Source organism: Lineus longissimus, chromosome 13 (assembly GCF_910592395.1).
Source record: "Lineus longissimus chromosome 13, tnLinLong1.2, whole genome shotgun sequence".
NCBI classification, from domain to species: Eukaryota; Metazoa; Nemertea; class Pilidiophora; order Heteronemertea; family Lineidae; genus Lineus; species Lineus longissimus.
The window spans coordinates 5,032,659-5,054,661 of record NC_088320.1 but is presented as its reverse complement, the minus strand read 5'-3'; the positions used below and the strand labels follow the sequence as shown (position 1 = coordinate 5,054,661).

General features: G+C 39.2%; 1 protein-coding gene across 11 annotated transcripts; it reads right to left on the bottom strand.

Moving 5' to 3' along the window:
• Positions 1-61: 61 nt before the first annotated feature.
• LOC135497790 (uncharacterized) lies at positions 62-22,002 on the bottom strand. 11 transcript variants are annotated; one of them, XM_064787684.1, is made up of 22 exons: positions 21,867-21,998; positions 20,142-20,223; positions 17,260-17,439; positions 15,551-15,610; positions 14,657-14,765; positions 13,882-14,056; positions 13,363-13,642; positions 13,061-13,134; positions 11,056-11,299; positions 9,128-9,159; positions 8,837-8,968; positions 8,429-8,543; positions 8,043-8,093; positions 7,185-7,333; positions 6,912-6,972; positions 6,538-6,599; positions 6,256-6,369; positions 5,811-5,939; positions 5,282-5,392; positions 4,666-4,740; positions 2,220-2,387; positions 62-2,095 (listed from the first exon to the last, which is right to left on the bottom strand). In XM_064787684.1, exons 1-22 carry the CDS (start codon positions 21,870-21,872, stop codon positions 2,060-2,062), a joined length of 2,445 nt encoding a protein of 814 aa, XP_064643754.1. In that variant the 5' UTR covers positions 21,873-21,998; the 3' UTR covers positions 62-2,059. The 11 variants fall into 11 exon arrangements, with proteins under 11 accessions (XP_064643754.1, XP_064643756.1, XP_064643764.1 ...); XM_064787686.1 differs by lacking the exon at positions 4,666-4,740 and adding an exon at positions 4,125-4,166; XM_064787694.1 differs by having other exon boundaries at positions 11,242-11,299.
• Between the last annotated feature and the right edge of the window lies 1 nt (position 22,003).

The window sequence follows — 22,003 nt, the reverse complement described above, 5'->3', positions numbered from 1 at the left end:
AGGTCTGGGGCACACGTCCAAACTGAGAGATGATTGAAAAGAAAAAGGACTGAAGTGTCAATTCTTCCAAAATAGTTTTATCGTCCAAGCATGATCGTATGAAACATGTGTACATAAAACATTGAATGGCCTAACAATACTACAAAATGTATAGAAATTTCTCTAAAAAAGTTACCTATAAAAGACTGACATGTAATCCTCTATATAAAAGTACAGCTATACAATAAATATACTTTAAAGATGCATAAAACACTAATATATACAATAGTCATACTCAGCAGAACATTTAACAATATCATCTGCAGTTGGCCTTGAAACACTCCAGGAAACAAATTTTTCTCTCATTGGCCTGGTGATATGAAACACTCCAGGAAATAATTTTTCAGTCATTGACCCAGAAAACACTAAAACAATTCGTTTTTCTGTCTGGTGACAGGAAAATGGCCAGGAAACCTCTGTTTAAAGAGTGGGGCAGAGGATAATTAAGTGGCACCTCCCTTTGCAGACATCTCTGTTAGCAGGACACTATTAGTATTAGGGACAGTGATTTTCTTTCCATATGGTGGTTTTGGTCCCAAATGGCTTTTTTCTAGCTAATCTGACCTCTGTAATCAGTTTGGACGGATTATGACTTCATAACAAATGATAAGCCCATCAAACGGTTAATTTGATAAATTCATCAATGAAAAAAAATACGTGCAACAAAAATCGTGTGACGTAAAAACAGTTTTGAATAGATGGCCGCGCCACCTATTGGTACAAATTGGAAGCACTAATTTTTCTAACCCACTTTGTCAAAAAAACTAACAGCTAAAAACTAGAAGTTCTGTCAGTGTCTTCCAGAAGTTTTTAATATTGTTATAACCAGAAAGTGCACTAAAATTCAAAGTTGCTGGTCACATTTATGCTATCTCAAGTCAACACCAACTTTAGAAATTAGTGAGGGAATTTTATTGTAATGGTAAAAATAGATTTATGCCCTCCTGGACATGAAATAGACATGTAACTCTGGTACAAACTTGAATGTATGAGAACTATAAATGGCACCCTTCTGGCCAACGTCTGCAGAAGTATCACATATAATAATAAACAAGAAAATATGTGTCACAAAATATCACACTACATGTATTACAGCATGTTTAAAAAAATATTCACAAATAAGGAAAGGACATAACAATACAGATCACAGAAATAATTATAAATGACTGCGAAACCATTTGATTTGATTTCTTAAGGGTGAACTGACAATATTATGATTGTGTTTATTACTGTTTTTTTAATGTTTACTGCTTCTGTGATATCAACTAGTTTATTTATACTTTGTGGTGCTGGCTCACATAGGACATTTCCTGTGCCAACACCACTCTGTACATGTTTCTGTCGTCACTATTATTGTATACGTGGATGTACATGTACAGTAAAAATTTCAATAAATAAATAACTAAACTGTCAGAAGAGTCACTTCAACTTTAAAAACAGTTCAGTGTCAATTCACTTTTGAATCTTATCTCCAACCAGAATAAGCAAAAATGTGTCAGATCGATCAGTATTTGAAAAATATCAAAATAAACGTTTCTGTAAACAATAATTTTACGAGAAAAAAACACAAAATGAACAACGGCACATATGTTATTTGCAAAACGGCACATAAACAGAATATCAATGAGATTTGGTAAAAATAATTTTTTAGAAATATATACACATAAAGCCAAGATGTTACATCTTAGGGTGTTCTTAACTAATCTAGGTAAATTATAAAGGCCCATACCTAAATGTAATCAATTAACAAAGGATTGCAAAACAATTTCTAACTCTGGCACTGTTTAGTTTTTTCAGTTACCAGTTTGTTTTGGTAATGACTACACTTTCAAATACCATACCGTTGGATAATCAACAATTTTGTAAAAAAAAGGAACAAATTCTGGACGGAAAATAGCAATATGACATTTTACTAGTTTTTTTACAAAATTTGGCAAGAAAATGTTGAGTATGGTCTAAAGTGGAGATGTGATGTTGCCACCTCTCCATAGCATGTCTTGTTCCTAACGATCTCCCACCATTAGTGTGTTGCGTATGGTATATCCACTTGATGTGCCTGAAAAGACATGAAAGACTCTGGTCATGCTGGTCAGACTTTGACATCAGTTACAAAGCGAGTAGCCAACTTCAGCTGACGAGTAGTGCTGTTAATCATACTTGTGAAAAGCTAGTAGGCGTACCTTTGAGAGGGGCTCCTGGGGAACATAATACTCATATTGGTTATCATGTTTGCTGTTCACCGTACTACGGATATAGCTGGATGGGAGGTCCCCATCTTCAAATTGCCGTGGACTCTCGTAGGATTTTCTGACAAAGTCTGGGTCGTACGATTTCACATAGTCGTGTTTCTGGAAAAGTTAAATCCAGAATCAGTAATTGATGTGAAGGTTTAGTTACTGGAGGCAATGTTCACTCTCTTAGAGAGGTTGATTTTAAGGACCAATTTTTCTCACATGTTTAGATCAGTAGTTGTCAAGATTGAATGGAGACATACTTCACGCCTGCATGATCACATCCATGGTGTTCCATAAAAGACTTTTTAGCAGAGCATCTCAGCTACGAAGCTACTTAAACTGCAATTCTACCTCAAAATATTCTGAATATCCTAAGTAGCAATGTAGTGATACATTTCAAGCCAATTATAACAACAAATTAAACTACAAGATGACAGTAAAAATGCCTTTTCAAGGAAAAAAGTATTTAAATAGCCGTAGATCCTATTATATACAGCATATATTGAAAATGAAAGTATTAAGACTAGAGACTAAAAGAGACCGGCAAGATTGATCAGTGCAAGATTGAAGTCACCAATGGGAGTATCTCGAAACAAACAGTACAATCATATTCACAGTTGTATGAGGAAGACATTTAATGCTGAATCAAACAAGACCCACAAGTCCCCTAACTGTGCATACAAGTCACCTGAGGATGACCAGTCCTGCCAGTACCCATTTGACAACTTTGCAACAACTTTTAAGTTGAAAAATAAAAAATATTCAACAAATATCTGAAAATCCTTGTACATGCAGTTCTACAATCAGTGTGGGTCAGAGGCATAAAGGAAAGGTTGAGAGTGGAGCAAGCGGTAATGGCACAGTGCAGGTGGTTAACGTCGGTTATGTCATGACCTCATCTTTGTTACGTCCCCAGAGAACTAAAATGCTCGAATGTATGCAAGTATTATACGAAACCCATCATTTGAGGATTATTTTTTCACTGCAGTTATATTGTTATCCATCATTTATTCATCTGTGATAATTGCATGACTAGGTCTCCACTGTGAAAGATAGGCCTACTGCGCATGTAAAAATGTGCAGAGGAATTTTGCTGCCATTGCATGACAGGGAACCCAACGACAAAGACCGATGTGACGTAACCGACGATCATCTCATGCATGAGTGCAGTGGAAGCAGCTCTCAAATCAAGACAGAGACATCGGAAAAATATCGACAAATTTCTACTAACGACAAAAACACCAGATGGATTATTTGGGACAAGACATGAAAATAGTTTTAACGGTTTCATGAACATTCACAATACCCGTACACCAGTTGCTTGGCAACTCACTACCAAGCAATCACAAAACAACTTAACAAAATGACAGTTTTATTGACAACAGTAAAGACTATAAGGACACCAAATGACTGATAAGTTTTAACAGTTTTAAAGCGCGTCAATTGACAATATCTAATACATCGATAAATAGCAACTCAACATGAAAATTCATACAATGAATGTTGTTTTATTAACATCGAACTTCATCACAACAGTTGAAAAAAAAATCAGGTAGTCACCCTTGACTTTCTATATCTTCGTTTCTTCCTCAGTTTTCTCCTCATGTGTTTGAAAAACTAATCACATGAGAGCAAATTATTAACAATTGTAGCACGGAGCTGCTGAGGGACACTGCAGACCCTGATGTTAGAATGCAGATAGACCCATGAATATATCAATATCCGAGATTGGTATGCTTGAATCACAACTGAATGTAATCGGATGCATGTTTAAAATACAAGCTATGACTTTGGGGTTCAATTCCATCTGAGATTTTTGCTGGAATTTTCCTTCTATTCCTATTATTGTACCTGGTCAAGATAGGATGGATAATCATAACCATTGTAGTAGTTCTGAAGGGGAAAATTGGTGTTAAATGAAGACCCTAAAATCCTAAAGTAATGTTTGCAATGTTGAGAAAAAATAATTACACAAGGAAAAATGATTACATGATTACATGGTTCTCTACAAGCATTTATAATGGGTCACTGTGGCCTTATCATGGACTTATAGCGCGATTGTAGGGTTGTAACTATTTTGCTGTATATTTTCTACAAGGAGTCGACTGAAGGGGTTAGCCCTATTAAGGAATGCCCTGAGGAGTCCATAGGAAGTGTCTAGGGTGTTAGCCCTACTAGGAACAGGTTTACCTGGTACAACCCTGTGGGGAGAATTGTTACGCTACTGAGGGAGCAGGTATGTCAGACAACACAACAAGGAAGCAAGGAGCTAGTGAGTTGTGGGTCTAACCCTATTTTGGGGGCTACAAGTGCTAAAGGAACTAGCCCTACTGGGAGGCTAGAAGATTCAGGGGTTGAACTTCCTTGGGATGAAGATGACATATTTCAATACCTCGTAACCATTATCAGTATTAGGCTTAGTTGACTTGTATTGCCACCAATCTTTATTGTCATAGTAAGTTGGATGCTGTAGAAGAATGGGATGATAACAAAATCTTTTTAGACAAACCTTTGTAAAACTAGACCAACTTGTTGTAAGAATACAATGAAAAATGTCTTGATCAAAATTTGTAGAAAACAGCCGATTTGTTAAAGAATACAATGATACAATGAAAGTCTAATCAAGCACAGGTGAAAGCACAAGTTGAGTAAACAAACAATTTCATAGCACAGGTTTATTCAATAATTTCACAGTGAAAGCACAAGTTCAGTCAAGTATTTCACAGTAATTGCACAATTTCAGTCAACAATTTCATAGAGATAGGACAAGTGTTTTATTCAATAATTTCACAGTGATAGCACAAGTTCAGTCAACAATTTCATAGAGATAGGACAAATTTATTCAACAATTTCATAGAGAGAGCACAACTTGTTAGGAGAAATAGTCACGGGAAAGTGAACGCATCATGAAAGTGAAAGAACTCAGGTCTTTGACCAAGGTCAATCAGGTCGAACAAAAAACACAAAAAAGTTCCACACTTGGACAAAAGGGGGCATGGCATACTTACATCCTTTCTTGGCGAATGGACCACTTCGTCTGTGTCGTGTCGTCTGGGTCCAGCAGGGTTAGGCGCGCCACCTCCAGGTCGCCCAAAGAACTCTCCAAAGACCTCATGGTGCTGAAAATCACACGGGCAATACGACGAAATGTCAACTTTTTTCTTCATATTTGAATGAATCTTTTTCAAAAGAGCAATATTTCTTATTTAATTGACAAAGTTTCAGACAGTGAGTAATGCAAGCAGTGTAGTGCAGTGAGAACCTTTAACTATATAGCCGCACGCTCTGTATTTATTTAGGGAGTGGCAAGTCTGAGTCTCGACAACTCGAGACTCAACCACTTGCCTCGTGACGGACGGAAGAAAATGGCACAGCAAATGCAAAGACTGTCGTTTAGAAGGGGAAAAGAGCAGAAGGTACTCGAATCTACAAAGACTCAGATATGTATATTGGTGCTGTAAAAAAATGAGAAGATTCACTATAACTGCCCAAAGTTACTCAAACAAATTTTGAACAGTATCATGTGACCCCATTTACCTGTCTTGATTCCTGTTTTTCCTTGTACCCGTCCATGCGACGGAGGCGGTGCCTCTCCTCTGCAGCCCTCTGAAGGTGCGTGTGGTAATCTCTAGTGCTGTCATTTTTCTGCGAGACGTAGCCAGTTCTCTGTCAAAGATAAGATAAAATATAAAACTGTTGTTTCTATGCTGGCATTGCGTGGAGGGACACTTGAGAATGACCAGATTGTCGGGTCGGTGGCGTGGAGGGGCTAGCTATGTTCAAAGTCAACATCAGCACCTGTCACCTCTGAGGTAGTTGGTTCGATTCCCAGTTGAAACACCTCTTACAGGAGGGTGTCGGCCCCCACCTCCAAGTTTTTCTTTGCCACGTTGCCTTTGAAATTCATCCCAGATTAACATTTATCATAGTTGTCCAAAATTTTATGAAGCTTTTTGAACAGGGTTAAAGGGTAAATCCTTACATCCTTTGTGACATCTGTCATTGGCAGAGCCTGGTTTCCTAGTTCTCCTGTATACGGGTCACGTTTGGGCTTGCCAACCTGGCCATCTTTCACTATGCGTGCAAATTCACCGATCTGAAAAAAGGAGACACCATTTTAATGCAATCTACAATCTACTGAACTTGCATACGATAATCGCAGGTCACTGCACCTAAAATCTCTTGTTAGTGGGGCGCTCTGGCTTAATGCATTCAACACAATACATACATCACAAAAATGTGTTTAATGAAAATCGATTCTTACCGGAGCCCTTCTGTATCTTTTCTCTTCCAACATCTTCTGATGTTGCTCATCGCGTTCCGATTCTAAAAATGTCAAACGAAATCAATCAGAAATTACGAAATAAGACACAGTGTTGGCCTAGATACTCATATCCCTACCTAAATTCATTGAGATACTAATTTCCCTACCTAATTCATTAAGGTTCTCATATCCCTGCCCAACGCATTGAGGTACTCCCACCCCTACCTCATTCATTGAGGCACTCCTCTACCTGCCTTATTCATTGAAGTACTCATTCCCCTGCCTGGTTCTCTGAGGTACTCATTTCCTTGCCTAATTCATTAAGGTACTCATATCACTACAATTCCTTCAGTTACTCATATTCCTACATGTACCTAATTCATTGAGGTACTCCCTTGCATTTCTCGCCTTCCTACGCTGGTCGGCTGAATCTCTCTGAAAAAATACAGAAACGTCATAACTAGTAATGTTCTGCTTTTTAAATCAGGACCTGGTTGCTCAAAACAAGTCAGTCACTAACTTGACGTTTCATCATTCAGCCAAGCCTATTAGACTTCAAGTGAAAAAAATGTAGTGTATATATCAAGTGTAAACAGGATAGGACACAATAACCAAAGAACACGTAGTTAATATTCGACCCAACGTACCTCTAGCGTTTCCTTAGCATAAATGTGCGTGATGATGTTTCCATTTGCATCCCTATTGGGGGCGCCACCTCCTGCCGTACCAAAAGGATACCAGGAACTTGGCTCTTCTCCAGAGCGTTGCCCGGGAATTTCCTCTTTTATACTCAACTCTGCAGAAAAGGAGGAATAAGTTTAGATTAGCATGTCTCAGCTGGAGAGTAGCTTGGGTATAGAATCCAAAAAGCCCCGCAATAAAGCGCAAGGGGCCTGTTTTAAAAGATACCCACAACCTGCCAAAGGCCCCTAATTTTCAATAACGAGCACTGCAGCTCTAACATACTAACTCTTTAATTAGTGAGACAAGGAGATTTTGGTAGGACACATTTACGAGGGGAGGGCTGGGAAGGACAACAGATTACTACATTATAAAGGGGGGGGCACATTTGTACAGATAAGAAAATAGACTACCTAGAACCTGATATAGAATGTCTAAATCTAACACGTCCTCTTGTGCATTCTGGAACTACGATAGATATCCACATGGATGAGGGTGAGAAAGATAGCATTCAGCTTTGGCAGGGTATGGTTGACAAGTCTTCAACAAAAGCAATTTGCTCCAAAGCGCCATCCAAGAGCATTCTAACACAAAGCATACTAGATCTAGCTGCCACAAGCCCCGGGCCACAAACAGGTTCGACTGGGCAAGTGATGCTGAGCCTAGGGTAGTCTTCAAATCCAATTCTGAAGAAAACACCATTAGAAACCTCGCTGGCAGAAAAAAGTGCAAAACACAGCTTTCTCAAAGCATGCCTCAGAATTCTAAACGTGTAAAAAGCACTACATGCTGTAGGCAAGGCAGTGTTTGTGTCTTCATCTTACCACTCTTGGTCTCTTTTGACGGAGGTGAGTATGGTTTTGTGAAAAATGGTGCTGTGAGCAAAGATACATCAGATCAGGATTAGATATCATTGAATGGAGATTACGGGCATATTCTTAAAAGGCCCAGCATAAACTTTTCGAATAATCCTTCCCCTTTAAAGATTTTGATATAAAAATGTCTCCTGTATGACATATCTGTATCGATTAACGTACAATTCCATTGCTTGTGATGTAAATCAATAAGTAGGCCTATATGCGAGAACAGTTTTTTCGCTTGGCCTGAACTCCTTGTTATAAAGCTGGGGGTAGTGTTATAACTACATTCAGTAACACAACTGCAACCCCAGAAATGTTTGTAAAAATTCAAAAATTCATGCATTCCTTACCTCCTCTTTCGTCCGCTCGTAATGTTATTGGGTGTGTCGTCCTGATGTGTCCACTCTCTGTCCTAGTGGGGGCACCACCACCTTCACCGTCACCAAACTTGTTCAAAGTTGCTCCCTGAAATTTATGTATTACTAACCTTGAGCCTGTGGTGTGCTTTTAGATTTAAAACAAAAAAACACCTTTAGTTGGCCTAACATTACACTGCAATCAGCTGGCAGAGCCAGCAAATGACGTAACATTTCTGTAGCGGGCACATATTGGGCCACTGCCCCTTTAACATTCAGCACTGCACAGAACAGCTGTGTGGTGAGGCTCTCTAACATCAAAATTCCCAGCACTTTTACACAATGATTTCAATGCACATAGAAAAAATATTGTCTTCACAATCTTATATATCATCAACATACCCTAGCTCTCTGGTCTTCAAACTCATTGATACCATTCTTGCCATCAGATCTTCGACTGTTGATTACATTCCCTCTACTGTCCCTGACAGGGCCTCCATAGCCCTTACCCCATGGGTCATACACATTCTTATTCTGAAAATGATCAACACCAATATGAGACTTGCAATATTAACAAGAGGCCCAAGGGCCTGGTGCTCGGCTGAAATACACACATGGAAAGTACATTGTGCATTTCAGCACATGACATATGGCAGCCAACTTAGATCAGTCAAAATACATTACTTGACTCACCTCATCACCTCGAGCTATTTTTCTTGGTTGTTCTGCAAAGAAAGTGAATAAATATTAATAGAAATTCTCAGTGTTCCTTTTTCATTTCAAATACTTGTCGAAAATTGCACACAATAAACGGTTAACGGTCTTTGAAAGGATAGAAAAGTTTAGATAAGAGAGAGAGAAAGTCTTCTTCTTCAGAAATTTAGAACTTGGTCATTACTATCAATGTTTGGAATCACAAAATGGGCCCAAGCCCCAAAGAGCTGCAGACACAGCCTGATGCTTCATTTCTAGCATTTTGTTCTGATTATAGGTCAAACTAGCATTTTGTTCTGATATTAGCAAATACACATGCAGATTGATTGCATAATACTTGTATACGGTTTATACATTTCTCAATTGTGGGATGAATTTTCTAGATTTGGTAAGAACTTGATGAGGAAGAAAATCTATTTTCAGAGTGAATTCTTTGTATATTTAAGTATGTTTTGAAAAGTCTTTAAAATTCGTCAAGCGACAGGGCCTATGTTTGCAAGTTGACTGAAACAATACGATACAGAAGGCATAATGCCCAGGGCCTATAAAAGCTAGCCAAAGACGTTTTCACATTAAACACAACACATTCAGAACAGCTCACAAAGCAAAGCTATTAGCATTTTAATCGCAGAAATTTCGAGTGAATTTATAAAGTTTTGAACTTGGTAAATATGAATGCTTATTTACACAGGGAGTATGCATGATGGAACATATTATTCTTTGACGTGGTAGGCCCGTAGGACTAGAGGCATTTGAGGTTTAAAGGAAAAGCCTGCACAAAGCAATTTTACAGTGAAGCATGTTATTGGCAAAGTGACCACAGGAAGAACATTGACCTGAAACTTGCTATCAGCACTAGGGAGACATTAGTTTGATCCAAACACTATAGATGGAGACAATTCAATTCAATAGATATGTACATGTAACTGCTGTTTAGCTTTGCTATCCACTGCTTGGCACAGGTTGGTGCAGGCTGCAAAATGGCATCCACTGCAAAAGGCTTAGGGGATATGGGAGCAAAAATTGCAAAAAATGATTCAATTTAGCTGAGAAGACATACCATGTACATCAAAAGCAACATCGATCACACTTGTAACACTGATGGTGATATAAGTGTTTTACCTAGAATCGTCGACAGGGTTGACCGCGTTTTGTTACCTTTGTGTTCTAACCGGCGTGCTTCCACGGGGTCGCGTGTGAACACGGCTTTACGCCGCGTGAGGATAGAGTTCCCTGGAGGTGAGGATGAGAGAGGTGAGGATAGAAGCTGCAGGAAGATGCGCTTGTTATGAAAGATAGAAAAGAACTATGCGAGTGTTTAGTTCTATTTACCTGAGCAACAAGAAAATGTTATGTACATGAATGGTGTAGGCCTTTAAGGTAGTTATCCCAAATTAATCAGTCATTCATTACAGAAGCATCTACCTCAGTGACTAAGGTCTATAACGGAGCCAGAACATAATTCACAGCACTTTGTCTTTGATGTGCTCTAAGACGAAGAGGGGTTAAAGTGCGCCACAAACAAGACATTTTGTTGCAAAAACCTGTGATAATAATCACATGAGACCAAACTCTCTTGTTTGCAGAGGTCACCACTGGTGCCTGCAGCAAGACTCCATCAATGCTAAAACAAATCCTTGCCAGCGATTACCAGTTATACTTGCAGACGAGCAATCTTTTTATTGCTCATTGCTGCAATAATTGTCACGGCGATAAAATCTCTCATTTGTGGAGCACTTATGTCTAGACCAGCATTACAGAAGCAGCTCTTACAGCTAAATTGTCAAGTAAAATTTTACAAACGTGGAGTTACGATGAGTTAACAAGTTAGAAATGAGCCGTCAGTGTCCCATGGACCTAGCGGTCTACAGTGCAGCCATCTACGGGCAAGAACGGTAACTATATACCATCGAGGTCATTTCGCCGTGGACTATCGTACGGCTGTTGCCACGTGTCCCAATCTCGGTGAGAAAATGGCGGCAAGTTCTCATCTCCGAAATCGTTCTTTCGGCGCTCTTCTAACAACGCATCAAGATGTTCGTTGGGTTGGTACTGATAGCGATGCCATGATTTCCCATGATTCTTGACATTACCTGATTGGGAGAGATTCGGCGCTCCGGCGCCCGGTCGGCCGTATGGATGATGTTTCATCTGTTTGGTAGCAAAGAGAACAACAAGCTGAGACAAGAGACAACATGCAGACAGCTAACGCCAGATAAACGCTAGACATCTGAACATGCAGACTGATTGACTGGCATCTTGGTTTGTTGTGTTTAAGTTCATAACCGGATTTAGGCGGGTCGAGGGACGTTTTTTCTCTCTGTAGGCTACTCTGTAGTTTCCTCTCATGAAAGAAGATTATAGGCTGGGGCCAGATTAAGTTACTCTCTACTATGCCGCACTTCATCAGCTGGAGACCATCACCAACTAGCTGCTTCCTGTAGCCACCCTTTAATGAACACAGAAAAGCCTCCCCCTGTGATGTTGGCAGAAAGTCGTTTGTTGTTTGAAACTGCAGTTGCTTGAAATTCTTTTTTTCATAAGAAACCACAATGAAAACATTATCAAACCAAAGACGTCAGTCAACCGTTACAATGCTACAGCAATTTGAATGCTGAAAAAGACAGGACGACATTAAAATGACTTAATGAACAACGCTAACAGACGTAGGACAACATGCAAATGTCCAATTACCATCAAGAATTAGCAAACAATTAGCAAACAAAAGAAGAATGCAGTCAATAATTTTCAAAATGTCGATCAAAATCATGAAATTTGATTGACAATATATACAACTAACCGCCATTGAAAACAATTCAGGCAGTTCAGCTTTAAGTCTGTCTGACAATGCCATCTTAAAGTGAATAGAATAATCTTATGCCACGCATGCAGATTGGATTATGCTAATTCCTACTGCCTCATTTGCATACGATTTCATGACAGATCATGTTCTTAACGTTTTAATATTCGTCTTATTATTTTCGGTTGTTTGGGATTAACATAAATACATTTTCCTCTGGAGGATCAGGCCTATAACTTACATTTATTAACCCCGGAGGACACAGATATTCAAGAAAATGTCTTCCTGCACAGATCTGGCTACAAGATCGGTGATCACGTAACCACGTTAAGGTACCCCTTTTCCCCCCTCTTTTGATACAATGGTAGAAACATCAAAAGAACTAACATGGCAGGACACGATTATACTTCATGAAGCATATACACAGGAGGGAACGAAGAGCAGACCACAGACCTGCAGACCAAGAAAGTGAACATTTTTTTTACTATTTTCATTTTTGAAATTATCACTAAACTTTGAATGTTGGCTAACCTAAAAGCCCTTCCCCAGTATTTATATCACTATGTTCCATAACGGCTGGCATGGTTGGGGCAAATTTTACAGCCATAACCACGGTTGTACACAAATTAACTTGGTCTGCAATTCCACGCTGAGGTAAGATGAGAAAATGACATGATACCTTCACTGTCCTCACTATCAGATGAGGAGGAGAAAAATCCTGATTGGGATAAATAATCTTTCAGCTGTCAAAAAATGGGAGACAGCATTTAACGTTTGAAAAGGAAGGATACACAATAAAGGGGCAAGACCGTTCAGGCAGAGACTGCTGCAGATTAACACACAAAAGAATGCAGTGTATATTTTCTGATACTCGAGAACTCTCCTCTGTATTGGAACTCAAAGACAGTGCTGACCTGCTATTATTTCGAGATAATTAAGCCTCATTCACTGAAACGCCCTAGGATTTAAACTAACATAGTACATGTACAAAGTATTCAAACAAGCCATTGGCAAATACTTCCTCAAAGTTTCTTAACTTTGAGAAGGAACTGAAGAGAAATTTTTCAAGATAAACCCAAGCTCCTGAAACAATTCCACAAACGTTTACTCACCATTTCATATTCTTGCTTAAGGTCACTGATTCTCTGCTCTTGTTCCGTCAAAGCTCTTTGAACAATTTGCTGGTCTGAAAGTAAACAATTCCCAATTAAAACAAGAGGCCTCTATGACCAGAACTCAGCTGACAAACTAAGACAGCCCTTGGGCATTACACTAATGACTAACACTTATTTGTACATTTTGGGAAGAGAGGTCTAAAATCGCACAAATTGGGTCACAACTCAATTAAGACATCACTTGACAAAAAACAGAAGCTGACATATTTCATTTCAAAATGTAAAATTACTCAACGCACCCAATTCATTTGCATATTTTCGTCCACGTTCCTGCCTCGTCACATATCGCATATTCTCACCAATCTGCTGTCGCACAACGTGATTATTTTCCGCCTGGTGGAACCGGATATTCGGGTCGCCTGAGATCTCCGTTTTTAAATGGCCGGAATTTGTTCGTAAGGGGGCGCCACCTCCCGGCCTCCCGAAGCTATCATGGAACTGTTCATCACCCTTCCGTGGACTGACCTGTGATGTGTGTAGCTCTTCCTCGCCGAATTTTTGTTTTCTGTTGTCGGGTTGCTGAAGTGCAAGTTCATTTTCACATTAGAAGGTCTACTTGGCGCCTTTACGCATTTTGGAACATGTCAGTGCGGCACGTTTTAAACACCCAGGGAAAACACTGGAGGGAAATTTCATGACACAGAAGCTACCACACGTGGAATCACTGAAAAAGAAACTGCCACAGAATTGCCCCAGTCCCTGCTACGCAATGAAATCAATCTGAAATTTCACATCACACGGATGACTGTTCTACCTACCTTAGGTGCACCACCTCCTGGCCTCCCCCACGGGTTATACTCCTGAAGCATCTCCCAATCCTTCTTCTTCTCTTCGCCCTGGTTCAGCGCCTTCTGTAGCTTTTCCATCTTGAACTTCTGAAGGTCGTCCTCGGCCTCGATCTGGTGCTTGCGAAATTTACGATGTTCTGCTGAGCTGGAAAGTATAAAATGATTTGATGAATACCGGTAGATCTTTTAATGGAATGGTGTGCCTCAGCATAAGACACCGTAGGCCATACAGAGACCAACTTAAATGTTGACTGCCTACAACACAACAAGTTCTGTTCTTGCCCCCTCGTCAATCACCATCAGAAGTTAGGCCTACTCAAACAAAAAAAGGAAATATTTGTGATTTAAACACAAGAACAAATCATAGGTCCACCATTTGGTGTTATGGGCAGTATCAGAAATTTGGCTTTTAGGACATCAAAATGACCAAAAATATGACGGAGTTGATATCCAAACTTTGTACTTGTAGAAAGATGACCAAAAAACTGGCACCATAGCCCGTTGCCACCAAGATATTACATTTATGATGTATTTATGACACGTCGGCAGGTTGATGTTTAATGCATAACATAATTCAACAAGTGTGTGATACATTAAACATGATTTGTTTCGAGTCTAATGGATTTGACCACTCTGACTATGTTAACCCATACAGCTGAAGTCGAAATTTTACGGATTTATATCCAACACAATCTGGGTAAGACCGACTTTGGACAAATCAACATTTCTTTTTGCAAGATTGTACCTTCTTTCTGGGTAAAGTGCTCCGGCGATCGGCTTGGGTGTCCCAGAATCCACTGGGATTTGTTCTCCATAACGAATACTGTAATGACCCTCATCTATCGCAGGTTTACCTAAAATAAAACAAAATCCGCATAAATGGTTGAGAAATCAGCTGTAATCTATTTTTACCAGTCCGACAAATTTTTAGTTCACATGGTTCAGTTTATTTTTTCAAACATCATTCTACAATTTTAAACGGTAAAGGATTTAAAAGTAACAACAGAAACTCCCAAGGTCAAGAAAACTCAAATCCTAGATTTTGAGAATATCAAATTCCTTCCTTCCAAACAATTCCATGAATACGATTTCATGAGACTTTGCTTTCTGCTTTGTCTTCCTAGAGGAATATTTCTAACAAAATATTTCATACTGATTCAAGTTCTGTTTAATAAGGGCAGAACTAGTGAGACAAAGAAAGATGGTAAGAAGTAAGGTTGACCGCGGTAGGTGAGAGAAGGTCACAAATTAAATGTGGATGGGAATGGTTACAATTGATAAAGGTTAGATGCATGAAAAGCAAACGGGTGCAAAGGTGTGCGAGTGACCCAATGAAACATGTATACGAATATCAAATCTTTAATTCATGTTGAATACACAATATCTCAAGTAAATGGCTGTTTTTGCTTTGGAAAAGACCTGCAGCAGAGCACGCGTCCGCTGGACCTCTTGTTTATTTCAATTTTATGGCCTTATATGACTTGTACCCAAGTGGTTACAGGGTGCGGGCAAATGTTGTTCGAAAATTGGAATGAGCAAAACTTTCAAAACAACATTTTCAGAAGTTAATGAGATTGTTTAATCCAGATTGGAAGGATTTTCTTTCCTTAGGGGGGGGGGGGTCACCATATCAGCCTACCTTCTTTTGAAAGATAATTGTAGTGGTTGTACCAGTTACTGTACGGGCCGCCCATCTTTCCTACAACCAATGAGTAGTGAGTTAGTTGGGGGTTAAAGGGAGAATAGAGACAGAGCCATCGGGGGCAGCTGCTGACCGTGGCAGGTGGTGACCGTAGAGGGGCCTAACTTTTCGGAATACTCAAAATACGGGCCCCAATAGTATTTCACTGGCCGTGCTGTTTTTAGAGGGCAATCGATTTCATTTTTCGCAGCAATTCTATGGTAGGCTTACCAAGAAATAACTTTCATTAGAAAAACTATTTAAAGATCGCCCGCCTATATTCTCTCTTTGCTTCTGAAGGAATGAGTAAAGCTGATTAATTATAGCTAACTACACAGTGCTGGGAACAGTGATGTACTAACAGTGCCCAGTGCAAAAAAACTGAATAATTTTCATGTGAAAATGATGCGTCTGTTTATGACTGACCGTGAATTACGAAACCCCTTGGTCTATTCATAACCTCCTATTAACATTGCACGAACAACATACAGGCCTACCAATTTTTTTAAACAAATTTGAGAAAAGTACTTCCTTGCAAAATTGATATAATCCAAAGGTCACCACAAGCAACTTGCTGAGGAAATCAAATCGACTGTTTTCCAATAAAACCGGGTTTAGAATGTCCTCACTAATCTTGTTCTGTTTTCTTTCCAAATTGAACCCCCAGGGAATTTAACCAAGAAGAAGAAGATATTACCACTGACACTGCCATCTTTTGACTAAAGTAGAAACATGCATGTCTTCACAGCTGGTGGAGCACCTATGCCACTTAGAGCAACTTCTTCCCCATCAGTGACAAAATTTGTTTTGAACGAGTGGTCCCAGTACTCTCTCCAAAGATTTTAGTTCACAGTCAGTATGTTGAAAAAAAATCAATTTTAAGGGGCGAGTGGATATAGATTAAACGTAAATTTGACAAGAGAATAGAAGACAGCAGGAAGGCTTACTAATCCCCTCCCCACCCCCTAGTACTGTGCAATACATCAAATGTAGATGACTGGTAATTTGGTTTACAGTGTCTAAATTCCAGCAAGTTTGACTATCGATGAAAGGACCCTGCAAATGAGCGATTAAGTGCCTTGCAAATGTGCTATTAATTGTCACTGCAACTTGCAATTCTCATCACATGCGAAAATATTCCTTGCTTACAGTAGTTGTCGCAGGTGCTCATGGCAAAAATTTTGCTGCAACTAGTGATCAATATCAACCCAGCGATTACTGGTTATACCTGCAGACATACAATCATTTTCTCCCTCATCACAGTGACAATTGTCACACGTCGCAGTGACAAAAATTGCTCGTTTGCGGGGCATTTTAGAGACAACGAGGGTCAGTGAGACAGTACGATGTAACAAACAGGTGAACGGAACAAATGGGTCACTCTACTCAATCTACCCCACACCTCCGCAAAGTCGTTACACGTAAAAATTACCCTTTTCGAAATGAGATACTTTGGGGTACATCAGGATGTGTGGGTTCTTAATGTCGCCGGTGATAGGCTCCCGGGGACTGACCATAGAATTGACCGGGAAGCCCTTATAGCGGTGGTTATCCTCCATCATTTTGTCGCCGAGGCTGGGCTTGTACTGAGAAAAATCTTTGGGTGTGACTGAAAAATTGAAAACAGACGGTAAAACATCGATAATTTTAATAAGTGAGATAATTACCCTTGTCGAAATGACGGGTCTGAGCGAAAAGACGAAGATGTGGGTCGTCCAGTCCGCCGCCGCGGATCGGTTCACGCGGACTGATCATACTGTTGGTGGGAAAACCCTTAAAGCGGTGGTTAGTCTCCATCATAATTTCGTTGAAACTTGGCTTATATTTGGTAAAATCCCTCGGCGTGACTGAAAAAGGATGAATCAAGCTCATGAAAAACAAATAGTGAATATTAAAACGAGTTTTACAATTCTTTAATTTGTTCAAAACACTAGTAGCAGAGACAAATTTATGAAGTTCCTTAAGACTTTACCAATTAATTTGGGAAATTTTTTTGCAAAAAATACATACTGTTGTTACTCATCAAATATTCCCAAGCGTTTTATTTCGGTAGATTTTGTGAATTACCTCGAAATATTTTTTGTAATCAATAAAAAAAATCGCAAAATTCAAGAGGGGCAAAAATTAAGCGTGGTTGAAGCTGAGATTGAGAATCTCAATGACAATGGTCATGAGTAGGTTTACACTCTAGCCATCTAGCGAGCAAATGAGAGACTACAATCATGACAATTGTATAGCATAAACAGGAGATCACGCCCCTGGCTACCAAGAATATGTTAGATCGACTGTTATAAACTTCCACCGACAGCCACCTGACCCCACGGTAAACTGTCACCAACACGTTAAAAAACATTGTTATTCCCAGTGCAAGATTGCAACTATTGAGCGACGAAGATAAGACATTTCTTCTTGTTTTCCTTATCATAACAAATTTTGGTGATTTTGATTTTGCGAATTGAGATTATTCGCAAAATCCTTTAAATCTGGTGGTCAAGGGTGTCATGTTCAACATGTCCAATGTGATTGAATCAAACGCCCAAAAAATGAGACCCAAAGTTACGAAGTTTACAAAATTGCTGATTGAAATAATGGTGCGCAGACAGACAGACAGACACTATACAAAACAAACGATAGGGTAAAAAGTTGTGCAAGGTTCAACAAGTTGCATTTCCAAATAGCGTTCATCTGTGATAAACACAGAACAAAGTAAGGTGCTATAAGTAAAAGAAAGTTTAAGGGGCAGATTTGATCAGATGGAAATTATAGAATCAAGCAGACAAAAACTAATTGTGCAATAGCTACTAGGTGACACAAAAAAGATTGTATACTTTTGATTTTGAATAACCCACAGTATCAATCAGAAATTTAATAACTTAAAAGTATTCAACCTTTTTTGTGTCACCCAGTACTGCATCTACAAAAAAACCTTTTAAAACAGACAGTGCTTTCAATTCAGTGATGTGATTGACACCAAGCTCAGTCGAGACATCAGTTGTCTGAAAAACTCAATTTCAAATTTTCAACTATCACTATCAGAACTTCTCTTAAGTCCCTCGGAAACAAAAGATTTCATTGCAGCGGCATGCAACATTACATCATGAGACAATATTTGTTGGTGGAAGTGGATAAATATCAAAACCCAGCGATTACTGGTTTTACCTGCAGACAAGTGATACTTTTGTTCCACATTGTAGTGATAACAATTGCATGTCTCTGCAACTTAACTTGTTTGCAAGGCACTTTTTCAGGTTTCTCAGCACTTTTTTATAGCATTTTAATCGGTTTTTTGAACTGCTGAGCTAGGCGTCACCACAACTTGTGAAAATATCCTACATCACCTTCTAATCAATTAATTAATAATCAATCAGCAAAACTGGTTTTGTATCTTTATGGCCCCAACTAACTATTCTGAAAAATATTGAAAGTGCGAGGTGGTGAAAATGTCTAAGTTCTTTAGATCTTTGGCCACAAACACTGAAAAAAACAAAAAATCCTGAAATTCTCAAAGAAAAATTATCTATGGCAACCATCCCACCCTTCTACATATTCCTTCCCTTACAGTATCTTTAGAACAACAACTTGACTCTTTCCAAGACATCCTGACTACCATCAGCACTATGCCAGGTCTGCTCTCTCAGTTGGGCTCACCAAAATGTTTGTTCGCAAAAGGATTTTAAAAGTATGCATGTGGTAAAAATCCATTTTATGTTTTATGCCCCTTTCTTGTAAACCCGAGCAAAGATATCTTTGACTTCTGAGTGGTGGCACAGTGACAGCAATGGAAAAACAGTCATGGACTGTGGACTGGACTTGGCAAAACTACGCAGATCATCCGCCAACTCAAATTCTCTAACATTATATGCCCTATAATTTTACTAATCCCGAGATTCTAATCTGGGGATTTTGTTCAGGCTTAAAAATCAATCTATATAGGCCCTATATGATGTACGATAGGATTATTTACAATGGGATGGGACTCAGGACACCTGTCACGACATTAGTGATTTCATACCATGGTCTTCAGAATGATATGGCTATGCTTTAGGTGACAGCACGGTTAGAAAGAAATCATCATCATGGGATCTTGGGTTGAGATAATGATGACCCATAGTCAAAAAAAAACTTTTGGCATAATTGGCCCATTTTGAACCTTTTTAGAGACTTCTTCAATAATGATTTCTAAAGACTGCCTCAAAAATGATTTCTGGAGACTGCCTCAAAATTGACTTTTAGAGACTGCCTTAGAAATTATTTTAGAGAATGCCTCAAAACTGATTTTCAAAGCCATATTTTTAAGCTCAAACTAAAGAAGGGATATTTGAAACCAAAAGGATGGAAAAGCAGAAAGTGGTTCAATCAACACTTTATAAACACATCATTTGCGGAAATCTACAAGAACAAGATAACAAAATGGTGGTACAGCAAAAGCAGATTGGTTCCTAGTCAGCTCATCTGCGAGTGGTTTTAATCTAGCAAGACATTTGGGAACATCGCACACACTATCTAACATGCAGTAAGGTATAGGCCGAGACAGACGAGAGTTACATACACTTGAGGATACCGTCCATGTGATGACGATTGCACGCCTGGATCTTTCTGGACAGGAAAGCTTCGTCCAAACTCCTACTCATCTGGGATGGTAAAGAAGAAATGTGTGTTAGAATGCACAAGACAAGGCTTTCTGCCTTTTGGAAAGGCCTGTGTGTTCTTTTCATCAAAGATTCTGATTTTTGTATTGTATGTAATACCACATCCATCAATTTAAATCAAATAAACTCAATTCCCAGCTTGCAAATGATTCAATAACAAAACATATCAATACCAAACTCTCCACATTGTTTAACCGTTACCATGGTGTTACCTAGCAACACCAAGCACACTGCATCAGCCATATTTACAGTAGCACTGTCCTTTAAATCAGTGACGGCAGACTTTATGTTGGCAGAGAAAATGTTTGTCGAGGTTATTTCCATTCACTGAAATTCCAACTAGGGCAGGAGGGTAAACAAGACTTTTGTTGAGAAAGTGGCTTAAAGGCCTTCATTAGCGGCTTGAGTGGCACTTGCACTAGAAAACAGTGGTAGCAAACCGGTAACACAAATGGGGGAAGCCTAAACGTGTGCATGAAGTTGAATTCCCACTTAGAAAAACATCATCATTCAAACCAGCTCTTACCCTCAGGACTAAATGATAATCCAGTCTATTTTCACATACTGCATCCTGAACCTACAATAACGGAATGTCCAAATGCACAACGAGGCAAATACCAGACAGCATCCTTAAAATTTTCACGATATTCCAATATTGGTTATTGAGCATCATTGATTATTAATAGGAACTGCCGCCAATAATACTTGGCATCTTGAAGTTATTTATACAACTGATGCTCAAAATCAAATCAATGATGCAATTTATCATGGTAACATTTGTCATTCTAACCAATGACACATTTGGGACCAAAACCGCGCTGTCTCTTATAGAGAGGGTGTCCTGCTGGGAGAGTTGTGCTCAAAGAGTTTCCTTTGTACTAACAAACTGTCTGATAACAAGGAACACATACAAGGCTAATTTTTATTAATTTTTGCATTGAACAAGAACCATTCAACATACATTCCTGCTGGGGGGTGTTTATCGGAACGAAAAGTTTGGAGACTCACACAATTTGCTGAATTATATTATATTCCATCATTTAAAAATCCAATCCTTTGCTCAGTCGAGCAAAACAGATCAGACAATATCACACACAGCTAAGCCGGGAAGCATGTTTTCACTGAAAACATCCCTTGGCTGGTTTACAATTACAATGAAGCGCTTATCCCTCACTGTCAGACGGGACATCCTGACGGGACTGACAAGTGATGTCGCATTGTTGAGTTTAGGTGTCCTGATTACAGAGGTCAATATTTCAGGGAAATGCTCAATTCGCATCCCTAAATTCAAATCAATGGCTGTAACTATTTATAGGACATTTTAAATCAAGGGCTGAAAGAGGACAGGCCACCGACCAGTCACCTACAAGTACAGTGACAGTCAGTGTAGTGGCATGCTGGGGGGGGGGGGGGAGGGGGTGGGGGCATGGGGCGCAAGGAGTGAAACAGAAAACCTGAAAGTTATAAAGTCATAAAGTGTCACACATGTCAAGTAGGCCTACAGAGAGATACACAGTCCCAGTGAATTTTTGTATGAATGTCAAAATCAATCAAAAATTAAAAAGTCACTTCATCAAAAAGTCAATTTCATGAGCTAAAAAGTGAATAAAATGTCCATTACTTACCGTCATGTTTTAAAGTTAGTGGTCCTCTATTGACATCGCCGTAGGTAGTGGCCATTATTTGTACAAACTTATGCAAACTGTAGTAAATATGCACTTGTCAATGCTTTGCCTACATCATTTGACATGTCACTCCATGT

Coding starts and splice junctions, on each gene's coding strand:
- LOC135497790 (XM_064787684.1), bottom strand. Junction 13,135..13,362: donor AAAATATGCAAATGAATTGG/GTGCGTTGAGTA, acceptor GTTTACTTTCAG/ACCAGCAAATTGTTCAAAGA. Junction 11,300..13,060: donor TTAAGCAAGAATATGAAATG/GTGAGTAAACGT, acceptor GCTACCAAACAG/ATGAAACATCATCCATACGG.